General features: G+C 36.3%; 1 protein-coding gene across 1 annotated transcript in view; it reads left to right on the plus strand.

Moving 5' to 3' along the window:
• Positions 1–17764, plus strand: part of PIP4P2 (phosphatidylinositol-4,5-bisphosphate 4-phosphatase 2) — an 82864-nt gene that overhangs the window by 63256 nt on the left and 1844 nt on the right. The window contains exon 6 of the mRNA XM_082601151.1: positions 17327–17417. Within this exon, the coding sequence (XP_082457277.1) occupies positions 17327–17417 (91 nt within the window). The remainder of the gene's footprint in view (positions 1–17326; positions 17418–17764) is intronic.

Below are 17764 nucleotides of genomic sequence, written 5' to 3' on the forward strand. Positions count from 1 at the left end.
ATTGAACCTGTGTCCCCTTCATTGGAAGGTGGATTCTTAACCACTGGACCACCAGGGAAGTCCCTGTACCACATCTTCTTTATCCATTCATCTGTCAATGACATTTAGGTTGTTTCCATGTCTTGGCTATTGTGAATAGTGCTGCTATGAACATAGGCTTGCATATATCTTTTTGACCTAGAGTTTTGTCAGAATATATGCCAGGAGTGGGATTGCTGGATCATATGGTAGTTCTATTTTTAGTTTTCTGAGGATCCTCCATAATGTTTTCCAAAGTGGCTGCACCAAATTACATTCCCACCAACAGTGTAGGAGGGTTCCCTTTTCTCCACACCCTCTCCAGCATTTGTTACTTGTAGATTTTTTAATGATGGGCATTCTGACTGATGTGAGGTGGTACCTCATTGTAGTTTTGATTTGCATTTCTCTAATATTTAGTGATGTTGAGCATCTTTTCATGTGCCTATTGGCCATCTGTATATCTTCTGTGGAGAAAGGTCTCTTTAGGTCTTCTCCCCATTTTTCAATTGGGTTTGCCTTTTTGTTGTTGAGTTGTATGGGCTGTTTGTATATTTTGGAAATTAAGCCCGTGTCAGTCACATCGTTTGCAAATATTTTCTCCCATTCTGTAAGTTGTCTCTTTGTTTTGTTTATGGCTTACTTTGTTGTGCAAAAGCTTGTTAGTTTGATTACATCTCATTTGTTTATTTTTGTTTTTATTTCTATTGCCTTGGGAGATTGACCTAAGAAAACATTTGTACCATTTACATCAGAGAATGTTTGCCTATGCTTTCTTCTAAGAGTTTTATGGTGTCATGTCTTAAGTTTAAGAATTTAAGCCATTTTGTGTATGGTGTAAGGGCATGTTCTAACTTCATTGTTTACATTCAGCCATCCAACTTTCCCAACACCCCTTGCTGAAGAGACTTTTTCCTATTGTATATTCTTGACTCCTTGGTTGAAGATTAATTGCCTGTAGGTGTGTGGGTTTATTTCTGGGCTGTCTATTCTGTTCCATTGTTCCATATGTCTGTTTTTGTGCCAATATCATACTGTTTTGATTACCGTGGCTTTGTAGTATTGCCTGAGGTCTAGGATGGTTGTGCTTCGAGCTTTGTTCGTTTTTTTCAGTATTGCTTTGGCAATTCTGGGTCTTTTATGGTTTCATATGAATTTTAGGATTATTTGTTCTAGTTCTGTGAAAAAGGTCATGGGTAATTTGATAGGGATCACATTAAATCTGTTGATTGCTTTCCATTTCTTTGAATCACCTTCAGTTTCCTTTATTAATGTTTTATACTTCTCAGAATATAAGTCTTTCACATCCTTGGTGAGGTTTATTCTTAAGTATTTATTTTTGGGGTTGTGATTTTAAAAGGTATTGTTTTGTTACATTCCCTTTCTGATATTTCATTGTTGGCATAAAGAAATGCAACTGATTTCTGTATGTTAATCTTATATTCTGATATCTCTCTGAATTCGTTTATCAGTTCTAGTAGTTTTTGTGTGGGGTCTTTAGCGTTTTCTATATATAGAATCATATCTGCATATGATGACAATTTTACCTCTTCTCTTCCAATTTGGATACCTTTTATTTCTTTTTCTTGTCTGATTGCTGTTGCTAGGACTTCTAATACTATGTTGAAGAGAAGTGGTGAGAGTGGCATCCTTGTCTTGTTCCAGATTTTAGCAAGAAGTCTTTCAACTTTTCACCATTTCATTTTATATTGGCTGTGGGTTTGTCATGAATAGCTTTTACTATTTTGAGATATGTTACCTCTATACCCACTTTGGTAAGAATGTTTATCATGAATGGATGTTGAATTTTGTCAAATGCTTTTTCTGTATCTATTGATGCGATCATGCGGTTTTTGTCCTTTCTTTTGTTTATGTGGTATATTACATTGATTTGCGTATGTTGAACCATCCTTGTGAACTTGGGATGAATCCCACTTGGTCGTGGTTTATGATCTTTTTTATGTGTGGTTGGATTTGATTTGCTAATATTTTGTTGAGAATTTTTGCATCTATATTCATCAAGATATTGGCCTGTAATTTTCTTTTTTCATGGTGTTGTTGTCTTGTTTTGGTATCGGGGTGATGGTGGCTTCATAGAATGTCCTTCAGAGTGTTCCTTCCTCTTTAGCTTTTTGGAAGAGTTTGAGAAGGATCGGTATAAGTTCTTCTCTGTATGTTTGGTAGAATTCACCTGTGAAGCCATCTGGTTCTGGACTTTTGTTTGTAGGGAGTTTTTAAATTCCAGATTCTATTTCAGTTCTAGTGACTGGTCTGTTCAAATCATCTATTTCTTCTTTCAGTCTTAGTGAGCTGTATGTTTCTAGAAGAATGTTCATTTCTTCTAGGTCTTCGAATTTGTTGGCATATAATTGTTCATAGTATTCCCTTATGGTTTTTTGTATTTCTGTGGTATCAGTTTTTATGTCTCCTTTTTCATTTCTTATTTTGTTTATTTGTATTCTCTCTCTTTTCTTCTTGGTGAGCCTGGCCAGAGGTTTGTCAGTCTTGTTTATCCTTTCAAAGAGTCAGCTCCTGGTTTTATTAATTTTTCTATTTTTTTAAATCTCTGTTTTGTTTATTTCCTCTCTGATCTTTATTATTTCCTTTCTTCTGCTGACTCTAGATTTTGTTTGTTCTAATTCTTTTAAGTGGTATGTTAGGTTGTTTATTTGAGATTTTTCTTGTTTTCTGAGGAAGGCCTGTATCTCTATGAACTTCCCTCTGATAACTGCTTTTGCTGTATCTGGTTGTGTTTTCATCATCATTTGTCTCAAGGTATTTTTTTAATGTTTTATTTATTTTTAAATTAATTTTTATTGGAGTGTAGTTGCTGTACAATGTTGTATTAGTTTCTACTATATAACAAAGTGAATCAGCTATACATATATCCCCTCTTTTTTGGATTTCCTTCCCCTTTAGGTCACCACAGAGCATTGAGTAGAGTTCCCTGAGCTATACAGTAGGTTCTCATTTGTTATCTTTTTTTTTTTTTTTTTTTTTTTTTTGCTGTACGCGGGCCTCTCACTGTTGTGGCCTCCCCCATTGCGGAGCACAGGCTCCGGACGCACAGGCCCAGTGGCCATGGCTCACGGGCCCAGCCTCTCCGCGGCATGTGGGATCTTCCCAGACCGGGGCACGAACCCATATCCCCTGCATCGGCAGGCGGACTCTCAACCACTGCGCCACCAGGGAAGCCCTTGTTATCTATTTTATACATTGTATCAATAGTGTATATATGTCAATCCCAATCTCCCAATTCCCCCCAACCCCCTCTTTCCCCCTTGGTATCCATACATTTGTTCTCTATGTCCGTGTCTCTATTTCTGCTTTGCAAATAAGATCATCTATACCATTTTTCTAGATTCCACATATGTGTGTTAATATACAATATTTGTTTTTCTCCTTCTGACTTACTCTACTCTAGGTCCATCCACATGTCTACAAATTATCCAGTTTCGTTCCTTTTCATGGCTGAGTAATAGTCCATTGTATATATGTACCACATCTTCTTTATCCATTCCTCTGTTGATGGTCATTTAGGTTGCTTCCATGTCCTGGCTATTGTAAATAGTGTTGCAGTGATCATTGGGGTGCATGTGTCTGTTTGAATTATGGTTTTCTTTGGGAATATGTCCAGTAGTGAGATTGCTGGGTCATATGGTAGTACTATGTAAGTATTTTGTTTAAATTTCATCTTTGATGTCATCATTGACCCATTGGTTTTTTAGTAGCATGTTGTTTAGTCTCTATGTAATCATTTTATTCTCATTTCTTTTTCTGTGGTTAATTTCTAGTTTCATGCCATTGTAGTCAGAAAAGATGCTTGAGATAATTTCTATACTCTTAAATTTGTTGAGGCTTGTTTTGGCCCTAATATGCGATCAATCCTTGAGAATGTTACATGTGCACTTGTTTTTTTTGGATGTCATGTCCTGAAAATATCAATTAAGTCTAACTGTTCTATTGTATCATCTATTATCTCTGTTGCCTTATTGTTTCTCTGTCTGGAAGATCTGTCCATTGATGTGACTGGGGTGTTAAAGTCTCCTGCTATTATTGTATTCCTGTCAATTTCCCCCTTTATGTCTGTTAGTATTTGTTTTATGTATTTGGGTGATCCTGTATTAGGTACATATATGTTGATGAGTGTAAAATCCTCTCCTTGTAGTGGTCCTTTTATCATTATATATGTCCTTCTTTATGTTTCTTTATGGCTTTTACATTCTATTTAGTGTAAGTATTGTGACTCCCACTTTCTTGTCATTTTGGTTTGCATGAAATATCTTTTTCTACCCCCTCACTTTCAACCTATTGTGTCCTTTGCCCTAAAGTGAGTCTCTTGTAGGCAGCATATCATAGGCTCTTGTTTTTTTTATCCAATCTGCCACTCTGTGTCTTTTGATTGCAGCATTGAGTACATTGAGTTTTAAGGTACTTCTTGATAGATATGTATTTATTGCTATTTTAAACCTTGTTTTCCCATTGATTTCATATTTCTTCTTTATCCCTTTCTTTTTCTTTTTGTTTTTACTTTTGTAGCTTGATGATTTTCTTTGTATTATGCTTATGTTCTCTTCTTTTTGGTTTTTGTAAATCTGTGGTATGTTTTTGATTTGTGGTTACCCTGTTTATAAACTATGTTAACCCCTTCCTATATCTACTTGCCTTAGACTGGTAGTCATATTGGCTCAAACACATTCTAGGGGGAAAAAATCTACATTTTCTTACTATCCTCCCCCATATTTTATGATTTTGATGTCCTCTTTTACATCTTCATGTTCATCCTTTTGCTGTTGATTGTGGTTATCATAACTTTCACATAATTTTTTTTTGTTTTTTTTTAATCTGTGTACTGGCTTATTTAAGTGATTTAATTTCCAATTGTGATTTTCTCTTTTCTATAGATTCTTTTCTATTTAGAGAAGACCTTTCAAAATTTCCTTTAGGATAGGTTTAGTATTGCTGTATTCTTTTAGTTTTTGCTTGCCCAAGAAACTCTTTGTCTCATCTTCTATTCTAAATGATAATCTCTCTGGGTAGAGTATACTAGTTTGCAGATTTTTCCCTTTCAGGATTTTGAGTATATCTTGACACTTGCTTTTGGCCTGCAAAACTTCTGTAGAGAAATCAGCCTTTTGGGGGTTCCCTTGTAATTAACTCTTTGCTTTTCTCTTGCTGCCTTTAGAATCCTCTCTTTATCTTTAACTTTTGCCATTTTTGTTATGTCTTGGTGTAGGTCTGTTTGGGTTTATCTTGTTTGGGACCCTCTCTGCTTCCTGTACCTGGATATCTGTTTCCTTCTTTAAGTTTGGGAAGTTTTCAGCCATAATTTCTTCAAATGCATTTTTGATCCCCTTTTCTCTTTCTTCCCCTTCTTGAATCCTTATTATGCATAGGTTGGCATGCTTTATATTATCCCATAGTTCTCTTACATTGCTTTCTTTTCTTTTTTTTTTTTATTTAGCTTTCTGTCTTCTGTCCTGATTGCATGATTTCCATTATTCTATCTTCTGGGTCACTTATTTGTTCTGCATTATTGTGTTATGTATTGCCTTTAGCTCAGCTTTCATCTCTGCAAATGAGTTTTCTAATTTTTCTTGGTTCCTCTTTATAGTTTCTAGTTCCTTTTTACAATACTCTGCATTTCTGTCAATAGCCTTTCTTAATTCCTTCAGTATTTTCATTATCTCCTCTTTGAAATTTGTATCTATTAGACTGAAGAGGTCTGCTTCATTGTTTGTTCTTTCAGGGGAATACTCTTGGTCTTTTAACTGTGAGTGGTTCCTCTGCTTTTTCATTTTACTTATATTTCTCTTACTCTGTGAATTTAGGAGAAACAATTATCTACTGTGGTCTTTGAGGGCTATTTATATGTAGGGTTGTCACTGTGTAGCTTGTGTGGGTTTAGTATGTTTGGTGCAAGGGCTATTTTTAATATGGATGCCTGTTACCTCTTTCTTCAGTGTGTGCTGGTTGTTATTTCCCTGATAGGGGGTGCTGGTTGAGGTTGCTGGTTTCTGGTCTTGGGGTTTTTGACAGCAGCAGGTGGCTCAAGCACACCCCCTGGGGCGTGCAATGGGAATGGAGACAGCTTACAACCACTCCTGGAGTTCTGATGGGTGGTAGTGGGAACCCGCAACTACTCTTGGGGTCTGGGAGGGAGTCAGTAGGGGGGCCATGACCACTCCTGGAGTCCGGGGGGCCATCAGCAGGGGCCCATGACCATTCCTGCAGTCCAGAAGGGAGTCAGCAGGGGGTGGCAACCACTCCTGGGGTCCAGGAGAGTGTCCACAGTGGCCCGGCGACCACTCCTGTTGTCTGGGTGGGCTGCAGTGGAGGCTTGGGACCGCCCCTGGAGCCTGTGCAGGCGGTATCCTGTTTCTGCAAGCACGTGCACAGGGAAAAAAGCTACAATCCAGGTCTCGCCCCTCCTTAGTGCAGTCCCCAATCAATGGCGACTGGCCTCTAAGGTGGCCCAGGCTTCCTTGGCGTACCCCCCCCAGCAGTGGTCACTCTGGATTCCAGCCCCCCCACCCAGTCTGTTTCTACACAGCCAACCCCAGTCTTCTCCCTGGTTCTGAGCTCCAAAGTCCGAGTTCCAGCACACAGTCCCTGCCAGAACCAAAGATGGGCATGTCAGGTTGGGCTGCTGCAAACCAGCTACTACTGTTCTCCTCAGAGGCTCTGAAGCTCCCCTTACCTCCATCTGGGGAGCTGCTGAAAGGGCTTCCCAGGGTGCAGGAATCTTTCCTCTTTCACAGCTCCCTCCCAGGGGCACAGGTCTGGTCCTGATTCCTTTTTCATTTTCATTTTCATTTTCATTTTTCATTTTTTTTTCTGTTTTCTTTTTTCCCACCTGGTTACATGGAGATTTTCTTTGCCCTTTCAGCAGTTTGAGGTTTTCTGCCAGCATTCAGTAGATATTCTGTGAGAATCATTCCATGTATAGATATACTTTTGTTGTATTTGTGAGAGAGGGTGAGCTTCACGTCTGAGTACTTTGCCATCTTGATTGCTTTCCCCACTTGCAAATTTTAATAGATCTGTTTAATCTTCATTTCCTTGTTTTCTCTTTAGTATTTGGTTCTGTTGATTACCCTGCTTTTTTTCCTTAAAATTTGTTCTTCTTTTGGTTTCAGACATCACTTTCTCCTGATTTTCTCCCACTTCTCAGAACATTCATTTGCTATCTCCTTTCTTGTCTCCACTTCCTCTTCCAAGTCATTAAATATTGCTATTCTCCAGGATTGGAACCTAATCACAATATATCTGTGCTTTCTCATATGTTTTTATTTCATTTATATGCCACTAAATCACAACCAATATACCATTAAATCACCCCAGATCTCTCTTCAGACCTTCAGATGTAAATATACAATCTGTATTCACCATTTGCCTGTAGTTATTTCAACCTGGTGTCCCATAGGCATCTCAAACAGAATATATCCAACTTGCCCACCCCACTCTGCAAACTAATCGTCCTTGAATATTGATGAATAACTTACATTAATGAATGTTTTGCTATCTTCTCAGCTGACCAAGCCAGAAATCTGAGTGTATCTTTATTCACAATATCCAAATGGAAACAGGTCCTGTCAATTCTGTCTCTTGACATTTCAATTCTGTTATCTTATTCTTACTATTTCTATTATATATAGTTCAAGCATTCAGGATCTCTCACCAGGACTACTGCAATAGCTTTCTAATTTATCTCTTGGTCTTCAGCCTTATAGTTCTCTTGCAGTTTATTAGAGTAAAGGTCTCCAAGTGAAAATATGATTTCAAACTCTCTGGCTTCAAACCTTTTAGTAGCTCCCAAATTCATGGCTATAGCATACATCTCTGCAGGTTGTATATTGCACAACCCAAGGAGGTGCCATTGCAATTGTTATTTTAGGTTTTTCTATTAGTGCCATATGAAGTATGCTAAGGAAAGATATTTTATACTTATTGACATAAATGCACCATATAGATTATTACAGGCCCATTGCCTAAAATCAAAAATCAAACTCTAAACTTCTTATCAAGATTTATACAACCCTCCAAGTTTAGATATTTGCCTAACTTCTCTAGTAGTATCTTTATTATGTTTTCTTCTACCTCTACACACACCACCAGCCTCAACAAATTCTTCTACTTCCATAAATATACAATAGAGTTTATTGCTTTGGTCCCTTAATTTCCTGCTAGGCCTGGAGTGACCTGGCTCATCCCTTTATCATTCCTATTTACTTGGAAAATAACTACTTAACCTCACAAATTAGCTGAAAATCCCTTTAATTTTACTCACTTACAGAAACCTTCTCCAGAAGAAAGGTTATTTTGCTGCTTGTTTCTTGAACAAAAGTATTTTTTTTTTTTCTGGCTGAACAATGCTACTGTTAGCAGCTAAGATGACTTACTCTCCCACCTATTCACATCTTACCCTGCCCTTAAGTTTCACCTAATAAAGCCTTCCCTGGCTACCTCATCTGAAAATTGTGCTTAAATAACACTGCTTGGCACCATCTTTATTTTCCAGGTGTCCTTCACAATGCTAGTGTTTCACAGGGGAGTGTTATGAAGGGGAAGGTAAATAACTTGAAGGGTGAATAATCAGATGTTTGAGAAACCTTGCATGATCTTTTCCTCTTGGATATTCAGTGTCCACAGTTTTGTATATTAGAGGCTCTTCACTTTCACATCCAGTAATATGAAAGACTAGTTAACCATTACAAATATCATTTCAAATGCATTGTTCAGCTCATATGAAAGTTAAGAAAATCCCCAGGGAACAAAACTGGAGAGCAAATGACCACCAGGGCTGTCTTAAGGGTATTTACCAATACTAGGGACCCAGATACTTGGGTTTCAGTGTTCAAATGAAGAATGAGAGAGAAGGTCTTGGTCTTGCAGAAGGTGGAGAGTTGGAACACCATCCCTCTCCACCCCCAATAAAGGACTATTCTTCATGAATAGAGTAGGTCAAGGAAAATGCCCACCAGAAAAGGAAGAATACAAATGGAAATTTTTATAAGAACAGTGAATTTCAGATTTATATTTTACCTGGTTTATATGGTCTAAGAAAACCCAGTCTCAGAAATCATTTTAAAGTAGTTTAAGATTGGTATCATTCTAGGGAGCCTGGGAAAGGCAAATGAAAATTCTCTGTTGATGAAGACATTCCTAAACCATGCCTGCTAGGATTTCTTATATTAAGGTTTGTCAAAATAAGTTCTCAACAAAAATACCAACATGAGGAAACAAGATACAATAAGCAGAATTGGCATTGATAACAAACAGCATAATTAGACTTCTAGGAACTTCAGATATTATAATGTTAGATATAGGATATGTTACAACCATGTCTAAAAAATTTTTTTTTTAATAGAAATAAGAGAAGACAGATAAGAGTCTATAAGAAACGACCTGGGCACATACAAAAATCTGTACATGAATGTTCATAGCAACTTTATTCTTAATAGCCTGAAACTGGAAACAACCTATATGTCCTTCTGTGGCTGAATTGTTAAACAAACTGATTTATCTAGACCTTGACATACTATTCAACAGTCAAAGGAATGAACAATAGTTCATCCATGCAACCGTTTGGGTGAATCTTTGGGAATTTATGCTGAGTGAAAACCAGTCACACAAGGTGGCCTACAGCATGATTCCTTTTATATGACAGTTTTGAAATGACAAAATTTTAGGAATGGAGAACAGGTGCATGATGGTGTGGTGAGTACAGGGGGTGTGTAGGCAAGAGTGAGGTGAGTGTGGTTATAAAAGGATCCTTGCAGTGATGGAACTCTTCTGTATCTTAACTGTGGTGGTGGGTACATTAACCTCCACATGGGATAAATTGTACAGAATTAAATATACACATGCACACAAATGAATATAAGTAAAACAGGAAATATGAATATCATTGGATTGTATTAATGTCAATACGCTGGTTATAATACTGTACTGTAGTTTGGAAGATGTTATCACTGGGGGAAATTGGGTAAAGGATGAATGAGAGTGCTCTGTATTATTTCTTATAACTGCTTTTGAGTCTACAATTGTTTAAAAATAAAAAAATGAATTAACCCAAACAATAAGCAGGCAGGTTTTGAAATTAAAAATTACAGAAATGAAAATACAGTGGAACAAGCTAAACAGCAGATCAGATTAAGTTGACAACTAAAGTTGTGGATTGGAATATAGAGTAAAGTAAATTACCTAGAATCTGTCAGAGAGACAAAGATGAAAATAATATTAAAATAAATATATATAAGAGCATCTGATATATTTCTGATCTAGAAGGAAAAACTAGAGAATGGGATAGAGGTATTTTGAAGAGATAATCCCTAAGGATTTTCAGATCTATGAAAGATATGAACCTGTAGATTCAAAAGGAACAATGAAATCCAAGCAGAATAAACAAATATGTTATAGTGAGATTGCAGACAACCTAAAATAAATAGAACATATTAAAAGCAGAGACAGAAACGTCAGATTTTTAGTATGAAAAGGATAGCAGCAAACGTCTCAACTGCAACAATGGAAGCCAAAAAGTTTAAAAATACTTCAAAGTTCTAAGAGAAATTAACTGTCAAAGTGTCTAAACCATCACAGACTAATGAAGGTAAAATAAAGATATGTGCAGATGCAGAGCCAACTAACCAGCAGTAACAACCAAAACAGAGTGGTTACCATTCTGATACCCTCACTAAAAAATTGATAAAAGATGAATTTAGGGAAAATATCCTTGAAGAAATTTCCGCTCTGCAAGAATAAAGAAAGTATAAACCAAGAAATTATAAACATTCATCAGGAACACTAACTATATAAAATACCAAAAACATAACAGTAATAGTATTAATGCTAACAAATTTGGAGAAACAAAAATAGAATTGAATTGAAATATTGGGATTTCCCTAGTGGTGCAGTGGTTAAGAATCCACCTGCCAGGGCTTCCCTGGTGGCGCAGTGGTTGAGAGTCCGCCTGCCGATGCAGGGGACACGGGTTCGTGCCCCGATCCCGGAAGATCCCACATGCCGCGGAGCGGCTGGGCCCGCGAGCCATGGCCGCGGAGCCTGTGTGTCCGGAGCCTGTGCTCCGCAACGGGAGAGGCCACAGCAGTGAGAGGCCCGCGTACAGCAAAAAAAAAAAAAAAAAAAGAATCCACCTGCCAATGCAGGGGACACAAGTTCAAGCCCTGGTCCAGGAAGATCCCACATGCGGAGCAACTAAACCCGTGAGCCACAACTGCTGAGCTCACGTGCCACAACTGTTGAAGCCCGCATGTGCCCCCTAGAGCCTATGCTCCACAACAAGAGAAGCCACTGCAATGAGAAGTCCATGCACTGTAACAAAGAGTAACCCCTGCTTGCCTCAACTAGAGAAAGCCTGCATTGCAGCAACAAAGACCCAATACAGCCAAAAATAAATAAATAAATAAATAAACAGATAGATAGATAAAAGAATTGAACTGAAATATTGAAGAGCAAGAACATGTAAGATGGGAGTGGAATGTTTAGAGTTAAAGTTTCTAAGATCTTTGCATTTATTGGGAAGATAGATTTACCAAATGGTTTTAGTTTTTAAAAGGTATGCATATTAAAAATTTAAGTGCAACTGCTAAATGAATAAAAATAAATTGTAAAACTTTCTAAATAGTAGGTAGAAAATTAAATAAAAGAATCATAGTCAATACAAAAGAAGTCCAGAAAAGGGAGTAGAAAAGCAGATAGAGAAACAATAGAAAGCCAAAATACGGTAGAAGGGATAATCAAAATATATTAGTTGTCAGAATATATATAATTAGACAAAACTTGTCAATAAAACTTGTGAGAAATTATCAGACTAGATTTAAGTACACCTGTATGCAATTTGAAGAAGAAACACATGAAATATGAGAACATAGAATGAAAGTAAAAGGTGAAACCATGAAACACTAACCAAAATGAAAGATTTACCAGGCAAACACCAACCAACAATAAAATAGCAATAGTAATATTAGTTAAAATAGCAAGGACTGCTGTTCTCTTTTTCCTTGCAGTAGAACTGTCAGTCTTAATGGCTACCCAGCTGGAGACTGCATTTCCTAACCTATCTTGCAGATAGCTGTGACCATGTGTTTATGTTAGAGCCAATGGAATATGAACAAATTGATGAATACATCTTCCTGATACTCTCCTTAAAGACAAAAACTGCTTGGCCTCCTTTTCTCTCCCTTCCTCCAATTGCTTGGAAAAGGCAACTGTAGCAGAAGACTTGTTACCATATTGAGTCAATGGCAACCATAGAACAGATGTAAAAAGAATTATTATCATTATGGTCACTTCATCAGAAATATTAATTTTGAACTTGAGTGCAACAGATAATCTAACTTTGAAATATGTAAAATAAAAATAGATAATTATAAGGAATCTGCTCTTGTAGATCGACATAAATACTACTGACTGAAAAAAAATGCACAATGTGAGAGTTGTGAGGTTTTATTGGGGGCATAATGAGGACTAGAGCCCGGGAGACTGCATTTCCGATAGCCCTGAGAAACTGCTCCAAAGAGGGAGGGGGGAAGGTCAGTATAATGCAATTTTGGCAAAGGGTGAGTACATGCAGGCAAGCACATATTTTTTGCAGGAGGTTGCTGCTAGTCTCATGAAGATTACCACTAGTCACAAGGAGCAGACATCACCATGAAGGATTTTAGTGCTTTTCTAGATACAAGGAGATACAAGAATTGGGCTCATAAAATCTCCTGAAAATATCTAAATATCTGAAGACCTGTTCTGCCAGTTTTTCCCAGAGCACAAAGTGCCTCATTCCTGAACTCCACCCTGAACTCCTTTCAGGGGATATTGAAGGTCAGCAGCTGCAGTGACTCATGATTTAATCCTTGTAGAGGTAGATGGCAAGTGCCAATTTGTAGTTGGCAATACAAAAAGCAAAATTATAGTACTTTTAGAAGAAAAGATAGAAAAGTATTTTTATGACAGAAGTAGGAAAGAATTTCCTAGACAAGACATAAAAAGTACGAACCTTAAAGGAAAAGATTGATAGCTTTGACTATATTAGAAGTACTTTGTGTTACATTGGTATCATTAGTAAATACTCATGATCAAAATATGTTATTAAAGTTGAATTTATAAAAACAAACTATAAGAAGATATGTTCAGTATATATAGCTGCATGGAATAGTATGCAGATTATATAAATGTCATCTATGAATCAGTAAGTTAAAGACAGCCCAAGACAGAGACAATAGGTATGAACAAGCAATTAATAGAAAAAGAAAACCAGTAGTCAACCTGCATTTGAAAAGATGTCCAACCTCCTGCAGATTATGGATATACATAATAAAATCACAATGAAATACCATTCACACTCGTGAAATTGTCAAACATGAGAAAAATACCAAGTGTTGAAGGGTCAATGAGGATGTAGGTGGAGCGGTGGAAGCTCTCAAATAGTGTTGGTGGGGATATAAATTTAGCATTTGTTAAAATTAAAAACATGTCTACAGTACTACCCAGCAATTCTATTCCTAGGTATATGTTTGAGAAATTCCTGCATATATACATAAGGAAACATGTAAAAGCGAATTCAAAGTAGCCGTGTTATAATAGCAAAAACATTTAAAACAAAACAAAAGAAAACCCTGACTGTCCATCAACAGGGAGAATGAGTAAGCTGTATTATTCCATATAATGGAAGATAATTGTGCAAATGAATGAAGTAAGTTTCCACATATGACTATGGAAGAGTCTCATGTAGAGTATTGAGGAAAAAAAAGCAAGTCACAGAAGCATACAGTTTAACACATGCATGTGTAAAGTTTTAACACTTGCAAAACAATACTATATATTGCATACAGATACCATATTTGTATTAAATGTATAAGATTTTATTATGCATGTGATAGGTGCTTTTGTCATTGCCTTCTCCCTATTATAAGATGGCACTTTGGTTGTAGAGTAGCAGTACGTTATTTCTTTCCTGGGAAGATTTTCCAGAGGTAGTGACTATTTAAGTTGAGTGATGAAAAATGAGCATGGGTTTTCAAAATAGAATTCATGCACTGAAATTAATATCCTAAAGTGTGTTCCTTTGGCTCACAGAAAACCTGCTCTGGTATTCACTTAGAACCTTTTGACTTATTGAGTATATTCTAGCAAATTTAGTTGCCTTCTAATCCATGGTAGATTAGACTGCCAGAGGCAGATACATAGGTAAATGAGAAATGGTGGCCAGCTGTGAGATATAAGGCAGGAAAAATCACCAAATGCAGACATAGTTATTAAAACTAAAAGCAGTCTAAGGCTAAATGTAACATAAAGGCAATGAATCACAGATGCCCTAATAACTCCAGATAGCAGGTTGTACACTACTGCAATTAATGATGACCCCCTAGGTCATCCACATGTTTCTGTTTTTGTTCAAGTATTCAGGAATTTTTATGATACATATTTGCAATAATATTCATCAATTTTAAAAAATATTTGGGACTTGAAGCTATTTTCTGTTATGCAAAATTAACCTTTTGGAATAGCACACTTCTAAATTATGCCTAGTAAGTGATGCATTTCTGTGTTTCATTTATTCAATAGACATTCCATGAGTAATTTACCATGTGGTAGGCATAATGTGGACACTGGCCATACACAAACAAATCAGTAATTATATCATCCACTAACACAATGTGTGATGTATGATATGTGTTACTATATGTTTATTTAGGAAGAGAAGAAAGTGCCAATTGGCTTTTTTATCTTTGCTATACTTTTATCATTTTGAAAATTTAAAAAATTAGAGGTAGAGAGAACTGAAAACTATTGGATTTGGAATTCCAATTGAGAAATATATGTTATGAGTTTCCCATAGGCTTCTTGCAGTATGTATTAAAAGATTTTTAAAAGTTTAATCTCTTTCTTTAATTTTGTAATTCTGATTCTAAAAATTTATCATAAGGAAACAATGAAAAATAAGCACAATGGGAAGAATTAATATTGTTAAAATGGCCATACTACCCAAAGCAATCTACAGATTTAATGTGACCCCTATCAAATTACCCATGACCTTCTTCACAGAGCTAGAACAACTAATCCTAAAATTCATATGGAACCATAAAAGACCCAGAATTGCCAAAGCAATCCTGAAGAAAAAGAACAAAGCTGGAGGCATAACCATCTCAGACTTCAGGCAATACTACAAAGCTACAGTAATCAAAACAGCATGATACTGGCACAAAAACAGACATATGGATCAATGGAACAGAATAGAGAGCCCAGAAATAAACCCACACACCTATGGTCAATTAATCTTTGACAAAGGAGGCAAGAATATATAATAGGTAAAAAGTCTCTTTAGCAAGGGGTGTTGGGAAATTTGGACAGCTGCCTGTAAATCAGTGAAGTTAGAACACACTCTCACACCATACACAAACATAAGCTCAAAATGGCTTAAAGACTTAAACATAAGATATGACACTGTAAAACTCCTAGAATAGTACAGGGACAAAGCATTCTCTAACATAAATTGTACCAATATTTTCTTAGGTCAGTCTCCCAAGGCAATAGAAGTAAAAGCAAAAATAAACAAATTGGACTAACCAAACCTACAAGCTTTTGTACAGCAAAGGAAACCATAAAGGAATATTTTTTCCCACAGACTGGGAGAAAATATTTGCAAATGATGTGACTGATAAGGGCTTAATTTCCAAAATATACAAACAGCTCATATAACTCAACAACAAAAACACAAAAAACTCAAATTGAAAAATGGGCAGAAGAGCTAAATAGACATTTTTCCAAAGAAGACATACAGATAGCCAACAGGCACATGAAAAGATGCTCAATGTCACTAATTATTAGAGAAATGCAAATCAAAACTACAATAAGGTACCACCTCATGCCTGTCAGAATGGCCATCATTAAAAAGTCTACAAATAAATGCTGGAGAGGGTGTGGAGAAAAGGGAAGCCTCCTACACTGTTGGTGGGAATGTAAGTTGGTGCAGCCATTGTGGAAAACAGTATGGAGGTTCTCAAAAAACTAAAAATAGAGTTGCCATATGATCCAGCAATCCCACTCCTGGGCATATGTACAGACAAAACTATAATTCAAAAAGATACATGCACTCCTATATTCATTGTATTATTCACAATAACCAAGACATGGAAACAACCTAAATGTCTATCGACAGATGAATGGATAAAGAAGATGTGGTACATATGTACAATGGAATACTACTCAGCCATAAAAAGAATGAAATAATACCATTTGCAGCAACATGGATGCAACTAGTGATTATCATACTAAGTGAAGTAAGTCAGAAAGAGAAAGACAAATACCATATGATATTACTTATGTGTGGAATCTAAAATATGACACAAATGAACCTATCTATGAAACAGAAACACACTTGTGATTGCCAAGGTAGTTGGTGGGGGGGAAGGATAGATTGGGAGTTTGGGGTTAGCAGAAGCAAACTGTTACATATAGAATGGATAAACAACAAGGTCCTACTGTGTAGCACAGGGAACTATATTCAATATCCTGTGTTAAACCATAATGGAAAAGAATATAAAAAAGAATGTATATATATATGTATAACTGAATCACTTTGCTGTACAGCAGAAATTAACACAACATTGTAAATCAACTATACTTTCATTAAAAAAAATAAGCACAATGCTTTTAGATGTCACTTAGCTGGCATTATTTCCAAGAAGAAAAAAGTGTCCAATACTAGGGAATTGGTTAAATTATGTTATATTCATCTATCAGAATTCCAGTTTGAGAATACTTAATGATGTAAGAAAATGTTTATGCTAAATTGGTAAGTTGTAAAAAAATGGCTGGAGAAAAATAGCAGTATTTATGGTAGTGGAATTACAGGTAATTTTCCTTTTCCTTTCTATTCTTTATTCTTATTTTCCAAATTTTCTACACTAAACATATAGCAATGGTTATAAATGTAAAAATAATATCAATTTCTATTTGTAAGACAGCACTGATTTTCCATTCTGGAATAGATTGTTTTGGAAATAAATTTTTATCTTGGCTGATTATTATTGACCATAGTGGGTTTTTGTGGACTTTGTCAATGACCAACACTTGAATTTTGTTTAAAGCCACAATAATTCACACACAAATTCACCAGGTATGATTTAGATCACTCATTAAAAATATTATGTATGTTCTTGTCTCTCAAGTTGAATAAATAAATAGAAGTATATGTATTACTAAAGCCATAGATAAGTATTTACAAAGATGAAATGGAGAATCTTCATGTAAATATTTAATATTCTTTTTTGTTCTCATGAATTTGCAGTTCCTCTGTGGGTAGTGCACTTCCTCGAAGACGCTGCTGTGCATATATTACCATTGGAATGATATGTATTTTCATTGGAGTTGGATTAACTGTGAGTATTACTCTACTCACTGTTAGAATTCTTTCCTCTTAACTTTATTAGTAGTAAATGGTGAGGTCTGGAACAGCCTTCATTGATCGCTGAAGAACCTGCCTCCCTCACATATCAGGCTCAGAAGCTTCTGAAAAACTATGAGCAATCTGAAGCAAATCCATGGGCCTGGAGCTTGCCCATCCAGGTGAAATCATGTCTTGGGATCCCTCTGAAGTCCTTGACATGGGTAATTTTACCCTCCATTTAACAAAAGCCCATTTGTTTTTATTTAGTGCCAGAACCAATTTTGTTATGGCCAAAGCTGAAGCAATACTCATTCAGCTACGAAGGTCTGAAAAACCATT

The sequence above is a fragment of the Mesoplodon mirus genome (assembly GCF_964341445.2).
Source record: "Mesoplodon mirus genome assembly, chromosome: 16".
In the NCBI taxonomy this organism is placed as follows: Eukaryota; Metazoa; Chordata; class Mammalia; order Artiodactyla; family Ziphiidae; genus Mesoplodon; species Mesoplodon mirus.